General features: G+C 37.5%; 1 protein-coding gene across 8 annotated transcripts in view; it reads right to left on the bottom strand.

Annotated features, from left to right (window-relative positions):
- Window positions 1–23,148, bottom strand: part of FAM135A (family with sequence similarity 135 member A) — a 136,169-nt gene that overhangs the window by 16,607 nt on the left and 96,414 nt on the right. For 3 of the 8 annotated variants that reach the window (XM_055134702.1, XM_055134701.1, XM_004605887.2), the window contains 5 exons: window positions 18,507–18,580; window positions 15,357–15,511; window positions 12,807–15,147; window positions 10,341–10,501; window positions 4,034–4,125 (listed from right to left, as the gene is read on the bottom strand). In XM_055134702.1, the coding sequence (XP_054990677.1) occupies window positions 4,034–4,125; window positions 10,341–10,501; window positions 12,807–15,147; window positions 15,357–15,511; window positions 18,507–18,580 (2,823 nt within the window). The remainder of the gene's footprint in view (window positions 1–4,033; window positions 4,126–10,340; window positions 10,502–12,806; window positions 15,148–15,356; window positions 15,512–18,506; window positions 18,581–23,148) is intronic. The other 5 variants (XM_055134705.1, XM_055134706.1, XM_055134703.1 and 2 more) reach the window with 3 other exon arrangements.

Genomic DNA, 23,148 nt, shown 5'->3' with positions numbered 1-23,148 from the left:
TAGATTTGTGTAGATTTCATATGTAGATTGTTACTTTTTGGATCATGACAGAATTTGTCCATGACCATGCTCTTAACTTATAATTAAGTATTATGGCGCTTTGGCTTGGCCCATTTTGATGCCAAGGTAGCTCACTGCTTGCCCCAGGTCCATTCAGTTCCTCGTCGGGACCCTGCTTTTGGGGGTGCTAGGAAGTAAGGGCAACTGAGGCGTTAAGTTGAGAAAACAGATGTCCAGGAGTGAATATTATTCGGAGTCAATTAATTCCCAAGTTATAAGGGCATAGCATCAACTGTCTTCCTGTGTCTATACAAAAAGGACATTGCTCTGAAGTAATCATGCAAAGGACATAAGGAGAAGAGAAAAGCAATATTTGTAAGATTAACAGAGTCTGATTAGGAGATAAAGGTGACTGACTGGTTGGGGAAGCAGAGCACAAAGAAAGAGGTTACAAATAAACCCAGAGAAATGGGAGTGCCTCTGGAGCACTGTGATGGGTGGAACCCAATAAACCTAAGCTCCTTGTAGCAAGGCAAAGACAAACGAATGTTATCCTATAATGTCCACTAGTGATCTGTATGTCTCCTTTGAAGAAATGTCTGTTCAACTCTTCCATTTTTTTTTTAAAAGCAGGTTGTTTTCTGGTTTTGAGTTTTGTGTTTTATATATCTTGGATATAAGTCATATCAGATATATGGTATGCAAATATTTTCTCTCATTCAGTGCTGTTATTTCAGCTTCCAGATTTTTTGCAATGCAAAACCTTTTTAGTTTGATGTAGTGCTATGAGTTTAGTTTTGCTTATTTATTTTGCTGCCAATGGAGTAAAAAAATTGAAGACAGCTCTGCATTGTCATGCAGAGTTCTGCTGATGCTTTCCTTAAAGTAGTTGATGGATCTGGTTCTAATTTTGAGCTCTTTAATTAAATTAGAATGAAACTTTGTGCACAGTGTCTTATTTCTTCATTCTTTGCACGTGTCTTCCAGTTTTCCCAGTATCATTAACTGAAATTCTTTGTTCCTGTTATTGAGCTCCTTTGTCCATAAATTAACCTCATAAATCTGTAAGATTACTTCTGGGCCCTCAATTCTAGTCCATAGAGGAAGTGTTCCATGTTCATGACCAAAAAATAAATAAATAAATAAATAAATAACATTGTGGATCTGACTATTCTATCCAAAGCATTACACAGATTTAATGTGATCCCTGTCAAAATTCCCCCTCCCACCCCTTTTTTGAGAAAACTGGTCTGAGAGTCTGTTTTTATTACCAGAATTATAAATAATAGTTTTAAGTTAGGGAATACAATGCCCCTCCATCTACCTTTGTGCTAGAAATTGCTTTGGCTACTTGGAGACACTTATGGTTCTTTATTTGTTCTATGTCCTTAAAAAAGCACCATGGGAGGAACGGGGTCCTGGAGCGAGAGTAGAGGGGCTGGGCATTTGCCTTGCACATGGCTGACTCGGGTATGTGTCATACCATATGGTCCCCCAAGCACTGCCAGGCGTGATTCCTGAGTGCAGAGCCAGGAGTAATCCCTGAGCATCTCTGGGTGTGACCCAAAAAGCCCCCCCCCCAAAAAAAAAACCCACCAAAAAACCCCAAACCAAAACCAAAACAAAAAACAAGGGAATTTTGACAGGATCACATTAAATCTGTGTAATGCTTTGGATAGGATGGTCATATTCACAATGCCATTTTTTTTTAATGAAAAAAGTGTTCATGAACATGGAACAACTTCCTATATCTATTTGTCCTCTACTATTTTTTTTTTTGCTTTTTGGGTCACACCCAGTGATGAACAGGGGTCACTCCTGGCTCTGCACTCAGGAATTACCCCTGGCCGTGCTCAGGGGACCATATGGGATGCTGGGAATCAAATCCAGGTTGGCTGCATGCAAGGCAAACACCCTACCCACTGTGCTATTGCTCCAGCCCCTACTATTTCTTTTAGTAGTGTCAGAGTCCTTGACATATAAGTCTTTCACCTCCACTGTGAAGTTGATTCCTAGGGACTTTATATTTTTGGAAACACTGTAAATAAAATTATTTTTAAAATTTTTCTTCTAGTTTGTTGCTTATATATAGAAACACAACATTTTTTTTGACACTGACTGTAGTATGCTACTTTATTTCATTGGTTAAATGTTTCTAAAAGTTTTGGAGAGTCTAAGATTTTCTATGTGTATTATCATCATCTTGGCAGAGCCTGGCAAGCTACCCATGGCATATATGATATGCCAAAAACAGTAACGATAGGTCTCATTACCCTGACCCTGAAGGAGCCTCCAATAATTGGGAAAGATGAGTAAGGAGAGGCTACTAAAAATCTCAGGGCTGAGTGTAATAGAGACGTTACTGGTGCCCGCTTGAGTATATCAACGAACAACAGGATGACAGTGATACAGTGATTATCATCATCTGCAAATAGTGATAATTTTAACTTCTTTTGCAATTTGAATTCTTTTGATTTCTTTTTGTTGCTCAATTGCTGTGGTGAGGACTTCCAAATCTATTTTAATAATAGTGGTGAAAGAGGGTCTCTTTACCATGTCCTGATCATACACAAAGGCTTTCTGTTTTTCACTGCAGAGTATGATGTTAACTGTGAGTTTTTTGTACATGACGTTTACTATAATAGGGAAGTTCCTCCTTTAGAGTTTTGACATAAATGGATGTTGAATCTTGCCAAGTTTCTTGTATCTCTAGATAATGATTTCTGTCTTTTCTGTTGACATAGTGTATTATATTAATTGATAAATGTACTGAACTAACTCTGCATTCCTAAAATGAACTTATTCACAGTGTGTGATCCTCAATGCAGATGTACTGTTTAATTAGGTTTGCTGAGATTTTATTCAGGATGCTTACATTTTATATATCTGGGATATTTGGATTGTTTTCTTTTTAATTTATAAATGTCTGCTTTTGAAATCAGGATAATACTGAACTCAGAGAAACAGGAAAAATTCCTGTATTTTTGATTTTCTGTAAGTACAGAAGAATAGGCCACAGGTCCTCCTTTAAAGGTATATAAATGAGAGTGTACAGTAGGTAGAACAAGAGAGTAGAGGGGAGAGCTGACCTGGATTGGATCCCTGGTTCTCATAAAGTCCCCCAAGCACTGACAAGAATGATCCCTGAGCACAGAGTTAGGAGTAAAAGGTAAGCATAACAGGCCTTGTCCAAAAATATCTGACTGAACTCCCTAGGAAATATTTCACTGGTTTTAAAATAAACATTTGTTTAATTTAATTATTTAGACTACTTCTAGCATTTAACATCAGACTATTTATAACATATTAATAAAATATTGCACAGAAATATGAAAATTATAGAAATTTTGCACACATAAAGAGCTGATTGATTGAACTGAAGTAATTTCTATTTCATTATGATACTATAATTTATAAGAAAAATTTATTTGGTAATTTATATGACATATTTGGTCTTCAACCACAGTTCCAGACTCACAGTTCTCTAAAAGCCTTGGAATTCCTAAAGTATTAAGGATGATAAAGGTGTTTTTTTTATAGTAATAAGGTAACCTGGGGAGTCTCCTAACAATGGAGGTTGGTTGCTGGAGGAACGACCACTTGGTCAGAGGGTAGGAAATCCCCCTTCCCAAAGAAGGGAGTGAGCAGGTGTTTGGGTTCAACAGCCAATGACCAATTAACCACTTATATGCCCTGTGCATCTCATGAATTTTCAGTTTTTTGAAATAGCCTCTTGGGAGTCTGAATACTCAGCCAATGGAACTGGAAGTTATCTTTGGGTAGGAGGTGTCAGAATTGAGCCCTATACTTGGGCAAACACCTTTCTGTTGTCTAAGAATTGCCTGTTACTCTGGGGGAAGCCTCCAAACCACTCACTGTGAAAAATAACCAAGAACTCGCCAAACACAGTAATGTTAGATTTCACAGAAATCACAAAGATTATTTATACTACAGAAATTTTGTAAGAGCAAATATTTAGAATGAAACAAGTATTAAAATGTTTGCTTCCTTTGAAAGCACCACCATATTGTACCTGATTCCTCTCAGACATAAGAAAATCAATGCGTCCCCCAGGTAGTCCAAGTTCAATATAAGTTTTTACTAATCGGAGGTCTGCACTGTTTCCTAAAAAATAAAGAATATGGAAAAATTATGTCTGAAGGATAAAACAAAGTAAAAGCTACAAAGTATGAACAAAACTTAAATGCATTTTAGATTCAGAATTTATCTGTCAACTTTTCTATGGGATACTGCCTAAAATTTAAATAAAAATCTTGGCACACATCAAAATGAACAAGAACAACCAGTGTTGGCATAGATACAGAGAGAAAAGGACTCTATTCCCATTCATTGCTGGTGGGGTTGTCAACAGGTCTAGCCTTTCTATAAAACAGTATGAACATTCCTAAAAAGCTAGGAATTATCTTCCATTTGACTCTACCACTTGGCCCTAACACAAAATGGAGAAAAGACATCTACACCCATATGTTCTTTGCAGCACAATAGTCAAAACGTGGAAACAACCTAACTGTTCAAACTACACTGTGGCATATATATATATATATATATATATATATATATATGTATACACAATGGGATATAACTTGGCCATAAGATAAAAATCATGCAATTTGCTCTACATGAAGGGTCTTGGGGAATATCGTGTTGAGTGAATTTAGAGAGAAAGATTTCTAATATATATGGAATATAAAGAAATACAATGGTGGAATAATGAATGTGCAAAGACAATGGAAACATGAGAATTAGTATTCATAGAAAACATGCCTCTTGGGTGGGGGGAGAGACGGGGGGATAGGAAGGGCAGGGGCAGTGACTATGGTGGAGGGAAGAGGTGGTGCTAAAATGTGGTAAAGTGAAATCCTATTAGCAACCATTAGAACTATAACCAGTGCAAAAACATATACCAAACCAAACCAAACCAAATGCTCCTAGTAGTCAGACTGGTAGGTGCAAGGTAAACAGGGTTGAGGTATGACTGGAGAGGAACTGATGAAGCGCATGGACACTGGTGAAGGGATTAGTGTTAAAATGTATGTCTGTGGGGCTACAGCGATAGCACAGCGGGTAGGGCGTTTGCCTTGCACACGGTTGACCTGGGTTCGATTCCCAGCATCCCATATGGTCCCCTGAGCACTGCCAGGAGTGATTCCTGAGTGCAGAGCCAGGAGTAACCCCTGTGCATCACTGGATGTGACCCAAAAAGCAAAAAAAAAAAAAAAAGTATGCCTGAAACCCAGTCATGAATAATTTTGTAATTTTATGTAGACTAAAACAAAAAACAAAAACAAACAAAACCCCCTAAGAATCTAAGATTGTTAATCTTAATTACCTTGGTTGGTGGGTGTGGTAACACCCATTATGAAGAGGTGTGAAAATGTACTCCTATGTATATAAAAGTATATATATGTATTAATCATATATTTTATTAACCAGCATGCCTCAAGAAAAAGATATCAATAGAAAATATGTGTATTATAATGCAAAATATAAAATTATTTTCTTTAAAATTAGCACAGCGAATTTTAAGTTCTTGTTTTTGGGCCATAACCACTGTGCTCAGGGGTTATTCCTGGCTCAAAAATTACTCCTGGGGGGTTTGGAGAACCAAATGGGATGCAGGGGATCATAACTATGTCAATCATGTGTAAGGCAAGCTCCTTAGCTGCTATACTATTGCTCCAGCCCCATCCTTTTGTTTATGGAATATTAACATACCATAAATAGTTGAGTTTTAAATTTATCCTTTGAATATTTTAGACCTTAGGTTTTTCATGCACTGCTTTATTTGATTTCAAAAGGAGTATTTCTACGATTTTACTACTATGTATGTTTTCCATCGACTGGAACTACAAATGCTTAATTATTTAACTAGTTCAGTGCTATTTGAAGCTTAAACTTTGGTTGTAACTGTCTGTATATGTGTGGTGCCACAGATTAAACTAGGGACTCAATCATGCAAGCCAGGAACTCTACCACAGACACATCCCCAATGTACAAACTTTTTTTCTTTTGGGGGGGGTGGTTAGGGGGTTACTCCTGGCTCTGTGCTCAGGAATTATTCCTGTCAGTGCTCATGGGACCACATGGGATACTGGGGATGGACCCTCGGTTGGCCACATGCAAGGCAAATACCCTACCTGCTTTACTATCTCTCTGGGCCCAAACTAAATTTTACTAATAGTTTCTTACTTGATTGCTGATAGGATAGTGGTATACTTATAAACTTCCTTATATTTATTTGCCTTTACATTCTGGGAATTAAGCTTTACTTAGTGAACTGAATTGACTATACAGGATCGAAACTTGGTGAAACGTGTATTTTATATAATACTGCTCAAGTCTGAATAGTGTGTGATTGTTAGGTTGGCTCTGCATCCCATCCCTTAATTTTTTTTTACATTTGTACAAATATTATGCTGACTTGTTAGAACATGAAACATTCTGGAGAGGGTTTTAGACCATGCCTAGCAGTGCTCAGGATTTACCACTGACGGACGGTGCTCAGGGGAGCTATTTGCGGTATGGGGGATTGAACCTGTCCTATCCCCTGTATCATCTCTGGTCTTAAAACAATTTTTAAGAAGACTTCATAATAATATTTAATAATTCTTGCAGATTTTTTCACTGTTACTGGCTGATACAATTTTAATTGAGAAATAAGGGCTATTTCTGATGTGGAATCAGTATATTAAAATGGGATGCAAAAATAGAAAGGTGCTAAATTGTTGAGATGCTCAATATAGTTTAATGTTACCAGTTATTTATATTGATCTTATAACACAAAAAAATGTGATAGCCCAAAATAAGGCCCAGGGATATGGCTTACTGGATACCCAACACTGTCCTACATCATTGTGGTGTCCAGAACTGCCAGTTATGATTCTGGACACTAGAAATGTGATTCTGCCAGAGAGATAGTACACGGGTAAAGGTCCTTGCTTTGCATGTAGCTGACTTGAGTTTGATTTCTACACCCCCCCATGGTACCTTGAGTGTTGCCAAATATGACTGTTGAGCTTAGAGTCAGGAGTAATCCCTCAGCATTCCCAAGTGTGGCCCCAAACCAAAAAAAAAAAAAAAAACCAACCCAAAGGCAAAACAAAACTGGCAGCTGGAGAGACAGGACATCAAAAAGAGCATTGCCTTGCATGCAGCCAACCCAGATTTGATCCCCAGCATCCCATGTAGTCCTCAAGCCCCACCAGGAGTGATCCCTCAGCACAGAGCTGGGATTTTAAGCCTGAGCACTGTTGGGTGTGGTCCCCAAACTTCAACAACCCCCTTCCATCACCAAAACACCCATTTCGACCCCTCTGTGTGTTACAAATAAGTGTGTGCAAGTAATGCACTCAGGTATGCAAAACTCAGTGAGTACAACAACCAAAAGTATGTGGTCATTGTAACCAAGTGTGTGTTCCTCAGACATCTCAACAACTGCAACAAGGTGAAGGGAAAGGGGAACACACACAGTGAAGACAATACAGAAGCAAAGTCACTGCTCTTCCCTCAGAGACAATGACCCTGTCTTAAGAGAACTGTCTTACTCCTGCAGCATTTGTACCTAGCCCAAAGTCTATCTTGACAGCAGTTAATAGAGACAGAGTTCTCTGATCCTACAGAGTGGGGTTCGAGGTAGAGTCTGGTGGTACAGATAAAAACTCATAGTAATAGGTACTATGTTAAAACAAGAATTCACTCATTTTAAAGAGGTAAATGCACTACAGTATTAGAGGACTAAATTACAAGCACCTGGTGCAAAACAAATTATTCCCTTTCAGAAATAAAATGTTCTTATTCTTCTGAGCAAACATTACATGAGCAGTGGCATCTGTCTCAGACCACTTTGTCTGAAAACAGCTATAAAAGAAAGTTGGAACAGTTCAAGGGGAGCAGTTGTTGGATTCTCTTCAGTTTTCCAACCTTGAGTGACCAAAGTAGTCAAACAGCAGCTAATTAATGAGTTATCATCTCATCTTACCAAAGATTTCAGTTTTTATGTCTTATCTCATAAAACATTAACAAAAAAGATTAATTTTGTTAATTTTCTTACTTTTTTGGTGGTGGGGGAACACTTGAAAGTGCTCATGGCTTACTCCTGGCTCTGTGCTCAGGGATCACTGCTGGCAGGCTCAAGGTACCCTAGGGGGTACCAGGGATTGAACTGGTGAACAATGTGCAAAGCAAGTGTTCTACCTGCAAGTGTAGGTTCTCTTAGGCACTACAAAAGAATTAATTTCTAAGTAATCTCATAGGGAAATACATATTTCTAACACTGGGTTTCTTCTTTATTTGTATGAAATAATGACAATATTTTGTTTGTAGAAGAATACAGCACACACATAACACGCCATCCTCAACCTCCCATACCCCATTCCAATTATTCTGGAACAAATCATATGAAATAGTTTCTTGAATTCAAAGAAAAAATTGCCAGAGGTTTTACTGAATCTTAAAGTTTATACTAGGGTTTAAGTCTTTAAAAACATATCATTATTGGGGGGTAAGAAGTCAGTACTAAGGGGAATTTTGTTTCTTTAAAAAAACATTATTAATTTTTAGTTTTTTGGACCACACTTGGATATTCTCAGGGGTAACACTTGACTATGCACTCAGGAATTACTCAGGGGAACACATGGGATTCCAGGGATTGATTCTGCATTGGCTGCCTGCAAGGAAAGCACCCCACCTATGGTATTGTCTCTTCAGCCCCTGGAATTGTCTTAAGTTTTTTTTTAATATAATACAAATGGTATATATTTATACCATTTTAAATTCTTTATCTGTCTCTCTCCCTCTGACTCATTTCTCTCAGCATTATACTCTCCATGTCCATCGATTTATAGACAAATTTTATGACTTCATTTTTTCTAACAGCTTTGATATTTCATTGTATAGATGCATCATAGTCCCTTTATCCAGTCATCTGTTCTCAGGCACCCAGGTTGTTTCCAGATTCTGGCTATTGTGAATAGTGCTGCAATGAACATAGGAGTGAAGATGGGGTTTCTGCTGTGTGTTTTTGGGCCACCATAAGTATATTCCTAGAAGTGGTATTGCTGGGTCAATTGGGAGCACAATTTCTGATTATTTGAGGAATGTACATATTGTCTTTTAAGGGTCTATCTCACAGAGATTCAATAAACAAACTGTTTTTCAAAAAGACAAGATTTTTTTAAAAAGAAAAATCTAATTTCATAGCTCTTGGGGTAGGAGAAATGGCTCAAAGGACTAAGCTTATGCTTTGTGCTTAGGAGGCCTGGGTTCAATCTTTGAACTCGGAGGCTGGAGAGATAGTACAGTGGGTGGGGCACTTGTCTTGTATGCAGCTGACCTGGGTTTGATATCTGATATGCCAAATGGTCTCCTTAACTCCCACCAGGAATAATTCTTAAGTGTATAACCAGGAGTAATGCCTGAGCATCATCGGGTGTGGACCAAAGACCAAAACCAAAACAAAGTCAATCTTTGGACCCTGATGGTCTCCCAATCACAATGCAAAAAGTACTCCGGAGTATTGCCATATCTCTGCATACAGTCAGGAGTATCCCCAAGCATGACCGCGCGCGTGCATGTGTGTGTATGTGTGTGTGTGTATGTTTCTCAAAAAAATGAAACAAAACCAATTTCATAGCTCAGGCCTATGTTTAGTATTGCTGTTACTGCAATAACAGGGTCACACTTACCATTAGGGGACCTTACTAGGTGATGTGGGGTGGTGCTAGGAATTGAACTCAGGGCCTCACCCATGCAATTTTTTATCATCAAGTCACATCCCAGGATTGCTGTGTTGAGAACTCTTTGAATCCATAAAATATTTGGCAATTTGTTCTTAGCTAATCACTTTACAGTACAGTAATATGCCTCTAGTTTAGAGCTATTTAGCATCTTCTAACCCAGTTTCTTCACTGTTGAGTAATTTATCTTAGACAATTATACACTAAACCAGGTATTCAAAGTTTGAATTATGCCCTAAGTAGATCTTTTATTAGATATTAGTTTTCTATCCCATTACGATTTGTAGCACCTAGCAAAACAGAAAGACTATCAGATGCAGACAAAATGATTGCATGAGGCAAGAAAGCTGAAAAACAGGAAGAAGACAGAAACATTTATAGATAAATGAAATACAGACTCATGAATGCCAGTTCTATAGAAAATTCACTGTAAAGGAAATTGGACTTTACACAGCAAAATTAAACATATTTCTGGCTTAAAATGTATGTAAGGTTTAATAAACAACAGAGAATGATTTCAGTTCAAAGATTAAATAAAACTAAGTAAGATCCCTTAGGAATACAGAATAGCTGTATATCACGCACCATCTAAACCATGCACACAGACTATGAGATGTACTCCTTCTTCAGAACCACCCTCTTCTTCAACGCTAAAGTAAGGGACTGAGGATGCTAGGACAGGAACATCACTGTACATGAATCCAGGTAGCTTAAGTTGCCTTAATTCTTCTTTTGCCTGAAGGAAGCTGAAGCAAAATATGATAAAACATTTTCTTTACTACTATATCCAGTTTTCAAAATGAAAAACACAACCTACTGACTTCTGAGAATTGCAGTAGAGAAATCCCAGCAACATGTTTTTAAAATAATGAAAATATGTAAGATCACCAGAATGGTATATAAGTCAGTGCTTTTCTACATAATTTTAGTACATATTCTGATAAAATTCAATGAATACTTTAAAAGTTAAACGATATCAACTAAGAAGTTAGGAGTAGACTAAGAGATAGAAAACAGATTCTACAAAGTTTCGTATTGTATCATAGGAAAGTACAAGAAAATCAACTAATATAATCAACCTGGGGACTCCAAGCATCAAAAAAACTTTCTAACATTGTATCATTTGGACCCATAAAGGTAAAAGAGAAACTGATAAATCCCAAACTGTGTAGATATACTGGTGAAGACATATAGATATGTTTTTATTAATGACTCAAACATAGTTTGGAGTACTCAAAAGTGGTAAAAACTTTAGCTTTTAAGCATATTTTGATTCTTAAAGAGGGCTTTATCACCTCACTGGTTTCACTAACTTTAAGCACTATGTATGGATCTTATTTATATATATAAAATCAGAGTAATCTGGGAATTACTCTGATCATACATATAACAAGACAAACCTAATGCAGACATGCTCACACCTTTTTACTCCAGGGATTATAATTCTTTCTGGAGCAAGGTAGAATATTTTGAAAACCAGTACCATGCTAGTAAACTTATAATTCTCAGATTATTTAAAGTATTTTACTGATAATTTTAATACCTTTCAATGTCATTACACTTAAGAAAAATCTAAATGTTTTGAATTTTATCTAATATCTAGTTTATATATTTATATTTCACTTATTGTATTTAGAATGTGCTGGTAGTTTTGTTAATATAGGATAGCTTTATTGCATTTTAATGTGTCAGTTATTTGCATTAAAACAAATCCTGCTTTTGTGTTCTCGAACTTTGTATGAGGGAAACATGAGCACGAAAATGTATAAATCTGTAACTGTACCCTCACTGTGACTCACTAATAGATAAATTAAAAAAAAAAAACAAATCCTGCTCTTTTATGACAATATTTTTTTCTACATTCAATGTTTTCTTATACGTTTACAATATCCCAGATTTAACCAGAGATGGGATAATTACTTTCAACAAGAGTATTAGATAAATGATACATATAGTTTTCTAAGATTATATTATCAGGATCTTTTAATTTTGATCCCTAGTTTAAGGAAGTCACTGTCATTACTCCCTATTGTAAGGTTCATCTTTAAAGTATATTATTATTCAGAACTGGAGCGATAGCAAAGTGGGTAGGGCGTTTGCCTTGCATGCGACTGACCCAGGTTTGATTCTTCCATCCCTCTCGGAGAGCCCGGCAAGCTACCAAGAGTATCCTGCCCGCAGGACAGAGCATGGCAAGCTACCCATGGCGTATTCGATATGCCAAAACCAGTAACAACAAGTCTCACAATGGAGACGTTATTGATGCCTGCTCAAGCAGGTCAATGAACAACAGGATGACATTGCTACAGTGCATTTTACTGATACATGAAACACCAGTTCTATAAAACAACTGATTTAGCTGAGGCAATTTGGGTCTGGAAAGTTTAGGAAGTTTCCAACAACCTATTTTTCATTATCTACTGTTGCCCATATTTGTTAGTTGTACTTCTAAACCTAATAATCTAGAAATTAATGGGGAAGCAATGAGTTACTGATTTTGTTTTAAGAAAGGGATGGGGTTAGAACATGACGGCCACTTAATACCTCTACTGCAAACCACAACACCCAAAAGGAGAGTGAAAGCAAAAGGGAATGCCCTGCCACAGAGGCGGGGTGGGGTAGGGTGAGGATGGGGTGGGGGTGTTGGGAGGGATGCTGGGACCATTGGTAGTGGAAAATGGGCACTAATGGAGGTATGGGCGATTGATCATTTTAAGACTGAAATGCAAGCACGGAAGTTTGTAAGTCTGTAACTGTACCTCACGGTGATTCACTAATAATAAAAAAAAAGTATGGGGTTAAATTAAATTGTGACTTCTAAAATAAAATTATCAATGGGAAACTGGTATTAGGAATATTTAGTCTTTAGAACAGGAAATGCATGTGAAAAATTAAATGTCTGTCAAAAAGTAGTGAGCTAATTTCTCTACTTTAGATAATTAAAGGATTTTTTTTGTATTATAGAAACCAGAGAACATGTATATATGTTACCAGAAAAATGTATGTTCTATAAATATTGACTAGCACAGACAATTGTGCTCCATTACTTACGCTTGTATTTGAGGTTTTGGTGAATTTTCATACCAGGAAATTGATGAAGTGAGGTGGTAAGAAGTGCTGCTTGGCTGCTTTGTAATGGCATCAAATTTACTTTTAGAATATTTAATACTACAAGGAGATTCTCGTGGTGCAGATGGAAAGGAAAGACAACCAGAAGTACAGACCGTAGGCATATTTATACCATCACTCAGGTATTCACTGTTTAGTTTTTCAGATTTTATAAGTCTTTCTTTCTCTGGTTCATCTCTATTTGTATAGTGATCATTAACTGTTCCATCCAAAGCTGAATAATCTGTTTCTTCATAATACCCATTTTGAACCATTTGCTGGTCCTGCTCTTCCTCCTCATTCTCATTACCCTGTTCCTGCTGAAGATCACTAATTTCTTTTTCAGAAGTCTCCTTCTGAGTGTTAACTGAAATGCTGTAATTACTAGCACAGGCATCAGAAGTATCTGTATTTCTTTGAGAACCAAAGTAGTTTTCCACAAGCCCTTGTTTAACCACATCAAGACTGGCTGAAAAAGGGTCATTTGGATCTAAATGAATTTCATTCTTAACTGTAGGGACTTCTAGATTACTTTGTTTAAGACTTACTGTATCACTACTTTTTCGTTTTACAGTTCTATCTTCACTCGCTTCTGCATTAGTAGGAATAGAATCTAATATAGCACAAGGAGTGCTTAAACAAACCAGTTCTGAATTTAAGGTAAATTCTGTTTCTGCAGAGTTACTAGATTTATCAGGACTCAGGGAGCCTTTACACATATTGTCCAAGTTAGGTTTGGAGGTGCAACTACTTTTCACATCACTGGAAGTGTCTTCATCTGAAAAAACAAATTGTAAAAAGTCTTTAGTGCTTGAATTTAAGGAAGGTATTGCTATAGTTTCATTGTCCAATTGCTCTGAAAACACAATACTCTGATGTTGCAAAGTAACACTTGATTTTTTACTATTGTCACATTTTGGCAAATCAATTGTTCCTAGATTTAATATAGTTTTGCTATCACTTAGGTGGCTTTCTGGTACAACAGATTTCTTAGGATTTTCATCAGGTGACAGTTCATCATCAGAAGGCAGAGAGTTTATGGATGTCAAAGATGACTGTATTTCACTTAAAGCACTTGTACTCTCTGTACAATGGCTTCCTAATGAAATTTTTACATTATAGTCAGGTTTGATCAAAAGCTGAGAAAATAATCTTTCATTATTGTAAGGGCTTTGCCCTTGCATAGTTTCAAGTAGTACATCGGGATGTGAATGTGTTGCAAAAGAACTTGGCTCACTTTCAACACCTGAATCTGAAAACCTAGATGAGGCATATGTGGCATTACTATCTGGTAACTTAATTGTATCTCCGCTTAATACAACATGGTATTCTTTTGTAGAAGAAGCAGGTAGATCACTTCTTAATTTAGTTAATGATTCTCCAATAGAAAGACACTTTGCTTCCTGCAAAACTTCCTTTTCAAGGGTTATTTCTATAGATTTAGATTTACCATTAGACTCTAAGGACTCAAAGTTGGGTAGTTGTAAATTATCCACCAGTATTTCATTTGGTTGAAGTTCTGTCCAAGGTCCTATTTTTACAGTTATTTTCTCGCCGCTGAAAGCATCTTTATTACAGGGCTTTACTTCAATTGTCCTAACTCCTGGAGATGGGGTTGTCTGATGATCATGGCAATCATCTGATGAACTTCTGGATGCCACATTGGGTTCCACTTGTGTAATTTCACTATCATCCTGGGAGATATCAAGTTTACCTGAAATGGACAAATTTGCACAGAGATTTAGGCTGCCAGAGCTCAAAGTATCAAATATGTCTGGTTGCATATTTTCATTATCTGGAGACTTTTGTTCAGTTCTGTCTGTATTAGTTGGTAAATAGCTAGCTTCCTTTTGACTTCTCTGTCTGGTGTAGGTCTTTAGGTCAAAATGATATCCACATATTGTGGGCTCCAGACCTTCCTTCTGACTATCTGAAGGATTGTCTTCAAAGCACTTAGAGAGATCATTTGATGGTATACTTTTCAAACATTTGTAGCCTACCAAAACCACAGAATCCTTAGAGTTCTGTTTTATCAATTTTTTTGTGTTTTCAGGTTTCATTGTTTTTATGAGTTTAGTAACCTTAACCTTGGATTTATGTGATTCTTCATTCTTTCCTCTTAGAGATTTTGTTAGCTGTTTTTCACTTTCTGTATACCAAAAACTGGAGGCACCAGCAGGGCTAGAAAGTCCAGCTATAGAGCTTTCTTCAGTTTCATATTTATCCACTCTACTGGATTCTGATCTCTGAAGATTCTGAATTCCCATCCAAGGTGCATCTAAGTCTTTTATCCAAAGAAAAAAAGATTCAGTTTTAAAACAAGGTGTGAATCATAATTAAGACTACTTTTTCTAACTATAACTTTCTGAGATCCTCAAAAGTAAACAAAACTAGAGAAGAAAAAAAGTGCCCCACATTATGGAATAATTTATGTATATTAGGAAGAATACACCAAAAAGCAACAAATACAGCTTATATATTGGAATTACTTACCTTCAGTAATTGAATCTAAATACCTATCTTCAAAGATTATAGGCAATGAATTGAGATCTCCATCTAATTCACTACATTCAATAGGTAGGGGTGGAAGAGAATTGCAGAAAGAAGTATTTTTGATAGCGGTGCACATCTGTAGATGACTCTGAGCACTGAAAAATATTTATTAAGTTAGAGTGTAATTAAAAAAAAAAACTACATCCAACTCTACCATTTGCCCGTTTACTGTCCTGCTCACTATTCTTATTCCCTTCCTGAAGATATAATCCTCAAGACATAACCTTATGAAAAATATTCTTAGTCAAAAATAAAAACTGTGGGGATGGATGGAGCGATAGTACGGGGGTAACATACTTACCTTGCAAGTACCCCAGGTTCAATGCCCAGCACCACATATGATCCTCCAAGCAACACCAAGAGTGATTCCTGAGCACAAAGCCAGGAGTAAGCCCTGAGCACCACTGGGCATGGTCCCAAAATAAACAACCCTCCCTCCCAATTTTGATAAAATTAAAATATATTTACATAAAATTACTGAATTAAATTATAGCTTTATTGATAAATTATTTGCATAATTTGTATTATATTCTAGAACTTATTATTTCAACGTAAGTTATTTATAGTTAATGTCTAAACTAACTTCTCATTTCTGGAGCATAGCTTTACAGCAGAAATATCACAGGTTCAAAAGGCTAATAATAATTTGATAACAACGGTAGAAAAATGATTTCCATTGTTATTGCTATATTTACCTTATACTGATGAATAAAATTAGCCCTTATTTTTAAAAAGCTGTGTAACTTTCTATATAAAATACATATTTTTTAAAAAAGTGTTTTTATTTTTTTCTCTTTGGGTCACACCCAGAGATGCTCATGGGTTACTCCTGACGATGCATTCAGGAATTACTCCTGGCAGGGCCTGGGAGACAATATGGGATGCCAAGGATTGAACCCTAGTTGGCTGCATGCAAGGCAAATGCCATGCCCACTGTACTACTGCTCGGCCACAAATATATACCTTTTGCATTTATTTTATTTTTTTGACAAAACCTGGTGGAGCTTGTGGTTTCCTCCCAACTCTGTGTTTGGAAGTGACTTCCAGTGGTGTTCAAGCAAACACGCAGTGCTGATAATCAAAGTGAGTTTGGTCTCATGCAAGATAAATGCCTTAACCTCTTTATTATTGTTCTGATCCCTTTGTCTCATGGAGACAGGGGTTTCTAAGCAGTGGTCAGGGGTGTACTGGCCATCTGGGCCGGAGATTTAACATGAGGGTCCACAGATGCAGTGCTGCTTGGGTCCTGCGATGCCAGAAATTACTAGGTATATGCTGGTGGTGTATGATGTTCACCTAGGGGATACTAGATAGTACATGAGGACCTCGAGAACTCTACCCAGAGATACTGGGGAGAGGAGCCTACACAGTACCAGGAATGGACTGAGATTTAACTGCATGCGAAAGATGCACTTTAATCCCTAGTCTATCTCTTACGCTCCTAAATATTTTTTTAAACAAACCATGTCTTATGGAAAACTTCAAAGAAATCTAAGAGAATAGTAAAATAAACCATACCATTTTGTTCTTCCTGTTTTATCTATACCTCCATTCACTAACTGATGCTATACTCTATTAATATCCTGGCTTTTTATAATTCACAGGCACTGGAATACAGAAATATTAGCTATAATATTTTCACTAATAAACACAATATACAATATTTTATATCTGTTATCTTTACTAAAGAGTAATCTGTTATCTTTCCACTTAAAGTTCTATTCCAAGTCTGTATCAAGTAAACAAGTAAAAACTGTTCTTTTTTCACTTTAGGTTTCTTCTTCTTTTTTTTTTTTTATAAGGAAAGTCAATTCTAAAACCTTCTCAGGTGTTATAGGTCTGTCACCTTTCCTCAACCTCAAGCAAAGAATTTTAGGAGAAGAATCCCTGTTGCTCATCGATTTGTTCGAGTGGGCACCAGTAACGTCTCTCATTGAGGGACTCATTGTTACTGTTTTTGGCATATTCAATACGCACGGGCAGCTTGCCAGGCTCTGCCATGCAGGCTCCATACTCTCAGTAGCTTGCTGGGCTCTCCGAAGGGGGCGGAGGAATTGAACAGGAGAAGAATAGTGAGATAAAATAAGGTAGAGGAGAAATAAGAGAGAAGGGAAGGTGGACAAGGAGGGGGAGGAGAAAGGATGTGGGTAAGTTTTAAGGTAAAAGAAAGGAAATACACCTCTTGAGTTGGAGACAGATGTGCCTCATCTTAGTTTTTACATGCTATAGAATTTCACATGAATAAAATCATGTAATATTTATCTTCTTTTGGTATGTGCATACTGGTGGTTATTTGAGCTTACTCCCAGCAGGGATCTGAGGACCATATGTGATGCTGGGGATCTGACTCCAGGTCAGCCATGTGAAAAGCAAGTGCCTTCCCAGCTGGTGGTCTTTTCCCAGGCCAGTGTTGATTCTTTGCTCAGTTTGACGACCTCAGATATATATATATAGTGGTGGTGGGTGGGGTGCCACAACGGGCAATGCTCACAGGTTACTCCTGGTTCTGCACTGAGGAATCACTCTGGCTGTATTTAGGAGACCATATGGGGTGCTGGAGATTAAACTTGGGTTGGCCATATGCAAGGCAAGTGCCTTATCCACTGTACTATTTTTCCAGCCCCATCTTCAAATATTCTTTAATATCAAAGAAAACCAGATAGCAATATATTCAACAGGAAAACAGAAGGCAGTACTAATCAAACTACTTGTGAAAATCTGTAACAAATAATGAGGAATGTAGGAAGTTCTGATATGCAGAAGTAAAGCTAGTCCAAGTGGGTCAAATGGAAATCTGAATCCAGAGATGTAATCAAAGTTACTGTAGACAATATAGGGGAAGCAGGATAACAGTGCAATATGCTTTGTTATGTAAGGAGTGGGGTTTCATCATACACCCATCTCGAAATCATTGGGTGTAGCACCAATAAAAAGTGGGCCTTTTATAAAATTAAATTCAATAGGATTTCTGACTTCAAATACTACTTTCTGCGACTGTAAATATTATATATGCTGTCCACTGATAGATAACATATAGATATCTTATAAATGAAACAAAGTCACTGTTATTTGCTGATTTATGCTACTCACTGAAGTTCTTGGTATGAAATGGCAGCTTCTCGTGGATGTTCAAAACAAAAGAATGCCTCAGAAAATCTCCGTACCTAAAACATCACAAAAGGGAATATTAATGGTGTGGAAAATTTTTATTTTATTTTATTTATTTATTAAAAAAAAGTCTCTTGCCCCCGAGCCTGGCTGTCTTCCCTGGGGCCCCTTGGAGGGGGTGGGCTTCAGTTTCCCTCCCTGCCCTGAGCAGAGCTCCTGTGGCCGAAGACCTCTGGAGCCTAGCTACAGCCATGCTCAAGGCCCCTCTCCACACGTTCGGATGAGCCTCATGCATGAAGGGACCAGCAGAAGAACCCAGGTGTGTGGGACCGGGGGCTGAAATCTCCAAGCCTGCTCAGATCAGGACTGTACTTCTTCCACCCAGATTCCCCGTTTTCCAGTAGCTAGGCAGTCACACCCAGGGACTGCTCCAACGCCGTGTAATTCCACCAAGAGCCAACATCCAGAGACTATAAAACCAAACTCCCAGAAGCAGCCGAGCAACATTATAGCCTAGTTCTCCCTCTGGGAGAATCTGGCAAGTTACCGAGAGTTTCCTGCCCACATGGGAGAGCCTCGCAAACTCCCCATGAGGTATATGCCAAAACCAATAACAATGATGGGTCTCATTCCCCTGACCCTAAAATAGCCTCCAGTGTGGCACCATTGGAAAGGACAAGTAAAAAGAGGCTTCTAAAATCTCAGGGCTAGGATGAATGAAGACATTACTGAGACCGCTCGAGAAATTCGACAATAAATGGGATGATAATGATGATGATGATGATGATGATTTTTTAAATTTGATTGAATCACTGTGAGATAGCCACAAGCTTTCATGTTTTGGTTACAATCACACAATGATCAAACACCCATCACTCCACCAGTGCACATTCTCCACCACCAATATCCCTGGTATACCCTCACTTCCCACTCCCCTCCCCCCACTCTCCATAGCAGACAATATTCCCCATACTCTCTCTCTATTTTTGGGTATTGCAACACAGACACTGAGAGGTCATCATGTTTGGTCCATTATCTGCTTTCGGCACACATTTCCCATCCCGACTGATTCCTCCAGCCATCATTTTCTTAGTGATCCCTTCTCTATTCCATCTGCCTTCTCCCCTCCGCTCATGAAGCAGGCTTCCAGCTATGGGGCAATCCTTCTGGCCCTTGTATCTACTGTCCTTGGGTGTCAGCCTCATGTGATGTTATTCTATGCTCCACAAATGAGTGCAGTCCTTCTATGTCTGTCTCTCTCTTTCTGACTCATTTCACTTAGCATGATACTCTCCATGTCTATCCATTCATAAGCAAATTTCATGACTTCATCTCTCCTAACAGCTGCATAGTATTCCATTGTGTAGATGTACCAAAGTTTCTTTAACCAGTCAACTGTTCTAGGGCACTTGGGTTGTTTTAAGATTTTGGCTACTGCAAACACTGCTGCAATGAACATATAGGTACAGATGTCATTTCTATTGTGCTTCTTTGCATCCTCGGGATATATTCCCTAAGTGGTATTGCAGGGTCATATGGAAGCTCAATTTCTAGTTTTTGAAGGACTGTCCATATTGTTTTCCAGAAAGGCTGGACCAGTTGGCATTTGGTGTGGGAAATTTTAAAGTGAGTCAGGAAGAAAAACAAAATCTTTTTTTTTTTTGTTTTGTTTTTTGGGTCACACCCGGTGATGCACAGGGATTATTCCTGGCTCTGCACTCAGAAGTTACCCATGGCAGTGCTCATGGGATGCTGGGAATCGAACCTGGGTCGGCCGCATGCAAGGCAAACGCCCTACCCGCGGTGCTATCGCTCCAGCCCAAAAAACAAATTCTTATAATGGTAAAAGCGATAGTAAACGAGAGAGTGAGAAGGCGAGGCCAAGTCAGTAGAGGAGGGTGCTCTGTTAATCATACTGTGTCCAAATGGAAACACAGAAGTGACCCACGAATTCTGCAAGCAGCCCCATGGAGAGCTAAAATACAATTTCAGAGTGGTAGAAGCTAAGAAATAAATCAGTAAGCTGAAAGGTAAGACACAGTAACCATCAACAAATAATAAAAGGAAGAGTGTGAAAAGAATCATAGACAATATCAGAAAATAAGATGCTAATTTCAAGAGGAACACCTCTGAATTATTAAAGTTCCTGAGGAAAAGGAAAGACAACAGAACAAGAGTTTCAACTAATAACTTTTCATTTTGAAGACCAAGTCATATAATACCCAGATCCAAAAGACTCAGTTCCAAACAAAATAAACCCAAATTATTATTGTTGCACACTGTAATTAAAATGACAAAAGCCAAACAGAATATCATGAAAGCAGGTAGATCAAAGATACTGATATACAGGGGAATCCTCATAAGATTTACAGCAGATCTATCAAATAAAACTCTATAGGCCAGAAGAGAGTGGTTGAATGTAACAAGCTGGATGAAATATACATTCTAACAAGAATACACCATCTAACATCTACATTATCATTCACATATGAAATAGTAACATAAAGCTTTACAGACAAACAATAGCTAAAGGAGTTCATGATTATTTGGGCTGGAAAAATATACGAGGTAAGAAGCTTGCCTTGTGTACGGTAGACCCAGATTTGATGTCTGGTACTAAATATGGTCCCTCAAGCACTGTCAAAGCATAAAGGTGACTTCCAGAGTACAGAGTCAGTAATAAGCCCTGAGCACTGTTACATGTGGTCCCAAAACCCAAAAGGGTTTTTTACCCAAAAAATGTTTACAGTCATTAAACATGTTTACAGTCATTACACCAGTTCTGCATGAAATACCACATGGTCTCCTTTACAAAGAAAAGAAATCAGCAGCAGTAAGACACTGAAAACATAAAATGATGGAAGGAGGAACTTTATAACAGTCTCTTATACAATGCACGCTAGGCTCATTTGATTTGAACTTAAGAGGATACAGCAACAGGAACTTGACCAATGTATAAAAGATAAGTAATGTAAGATTTTCTAACTCCTAAAGATCTTCCAAAGCTGAACCAAGACAAAATAGAGCTCCTGAGCAGACTAATTACTATCAGGGAAGCCGAGATAGTAACAAAAGTCTCCCACAAAATAAAAGCTCAGGTTTACCAATTTGGAATTCTTCCAAATTTTCAAACTTTTCCAGAAGATAGAAGAAACAGGAATCCTTCAAAAATGTTTCTATGAAGTAAACATTAGCCTAATAACCAAAAGCAGACAGAAACATCATAAAAAGAGAAAATTACAGACTTATATCCCCGATGAACACAAATCGTCAACATCTTTGACGATCTTTGTATCTGAATATATTAGCAAACTGAATCCAGCAATACATAAAAAAAGATTGCAAAGCATTCAAGGGTAGTATGACTTAATATGTGCAAGTCAATCAACATAATACACCACCATTATCAACACAAGAAAAATTAAATGCAGAGAAAGCATTTACAAGATCCAATATCCATTTATGATAGAAGTGCTCAATAAAATGGGGGCTGAAGGGGCTTACCTCAATATAATTAAGACCATTTACCACAAGTCCACATCAAATATCATTCTCAATGGTGAAAAACTGAAAGGCTCCCCTCTAAAATCAAGCAAAATGCAATGTTGCCCACTCTTAATGCTATTACTTAATATAGTATTAGAAGTCCTTGCCATAGCAATCAGGCATCAAGAGATATTATGGGCATCTAGATCAGAAAAGAAGATGAACTCTCACTATTTGCAGGTGATATGATATTACACTTAGGAAACCCTAAAGACTCTACAAAAATGCTTCTAGAAAATAGTAAACTTGTAAAGGAAAGTGGCAGACTACAAAGCAAATGCACATAACTCCATGGCCTTTCTATATGCAAATAATGGAACAGACGAGAGAGAAATTTTTAAAATGTTTCATTCACAGCTGTGGCTCAGAAATAGAAATATCTGAGAATTTAACAAAAGAGGTAAAGATTTAAACAAAACTATAAATTAATGCTAAAAGAAACAAAAAGAGGAAATTAGGACATGAAAATGCATCCCTTGTTCCTGGTAATTCTCACCTAAGCATTATATAGATTCAATAGTCCCTATAAAATTACCCATGATATTTTTGAAAGACAGATGAAATACTGTTAAAATTTATATGGTTAGTCAATTATTCAAAGAAATTCTGGAAAAATGAAGATAGGAGGCCCCTTTTCCCCCAATTTCAGCTATACTATAAAGCTATAGTAATCAAAACAGTATGGTACTAGATGAGTGACAGACTTAGAACAATGGAATAGAGTTCACAGTCCTCAGGTAGATGGATAGCTAGTCTTTGACAGAGGAGAGGAAAGTACAAAGTAGAGCAAAGAAAGCCTCTTCAACAAATAGTGCTGGGAGAAGCAGTTGCTCACATGCAAAACTAGTGAGACCCCTTTCTAATGTCATGCATGCAAAGTTAAATCAAAATAGGTTAAGGACCTCAATGTCAGTCCTGAAGCCATAAGAAATGGAGAGAAAAACTTAGAACACTTCATGATATCAAATTTAGAGATATCTTCAATGACTCACTGCCATTGGGCGAACAAACAAAGGCAAAGATGAACAAATGCAATTACATAAAAATAAACTTCTGCACTGTAAAAGAAACAATGAGA

The sequence above is a fragment of the Sorex araneus genome, chromosome 4 (genome assembly GCF_027595985.1).
Source record: "Sorex araneus isolate mSorAra2 chromosome 4, mSorAra2.pri, whole genome shotgun sequence".
NCBI classification, from domain to species: domain Eukaryota; kingdom Metazoa; phylum Chordata; class Mammalia; order Eulipotyphla; family Soricidae; genus Sorex; species Sorex araneus.
This window is presented reverse-complemented; position numbering and strand designations above follow the sequence as displayed.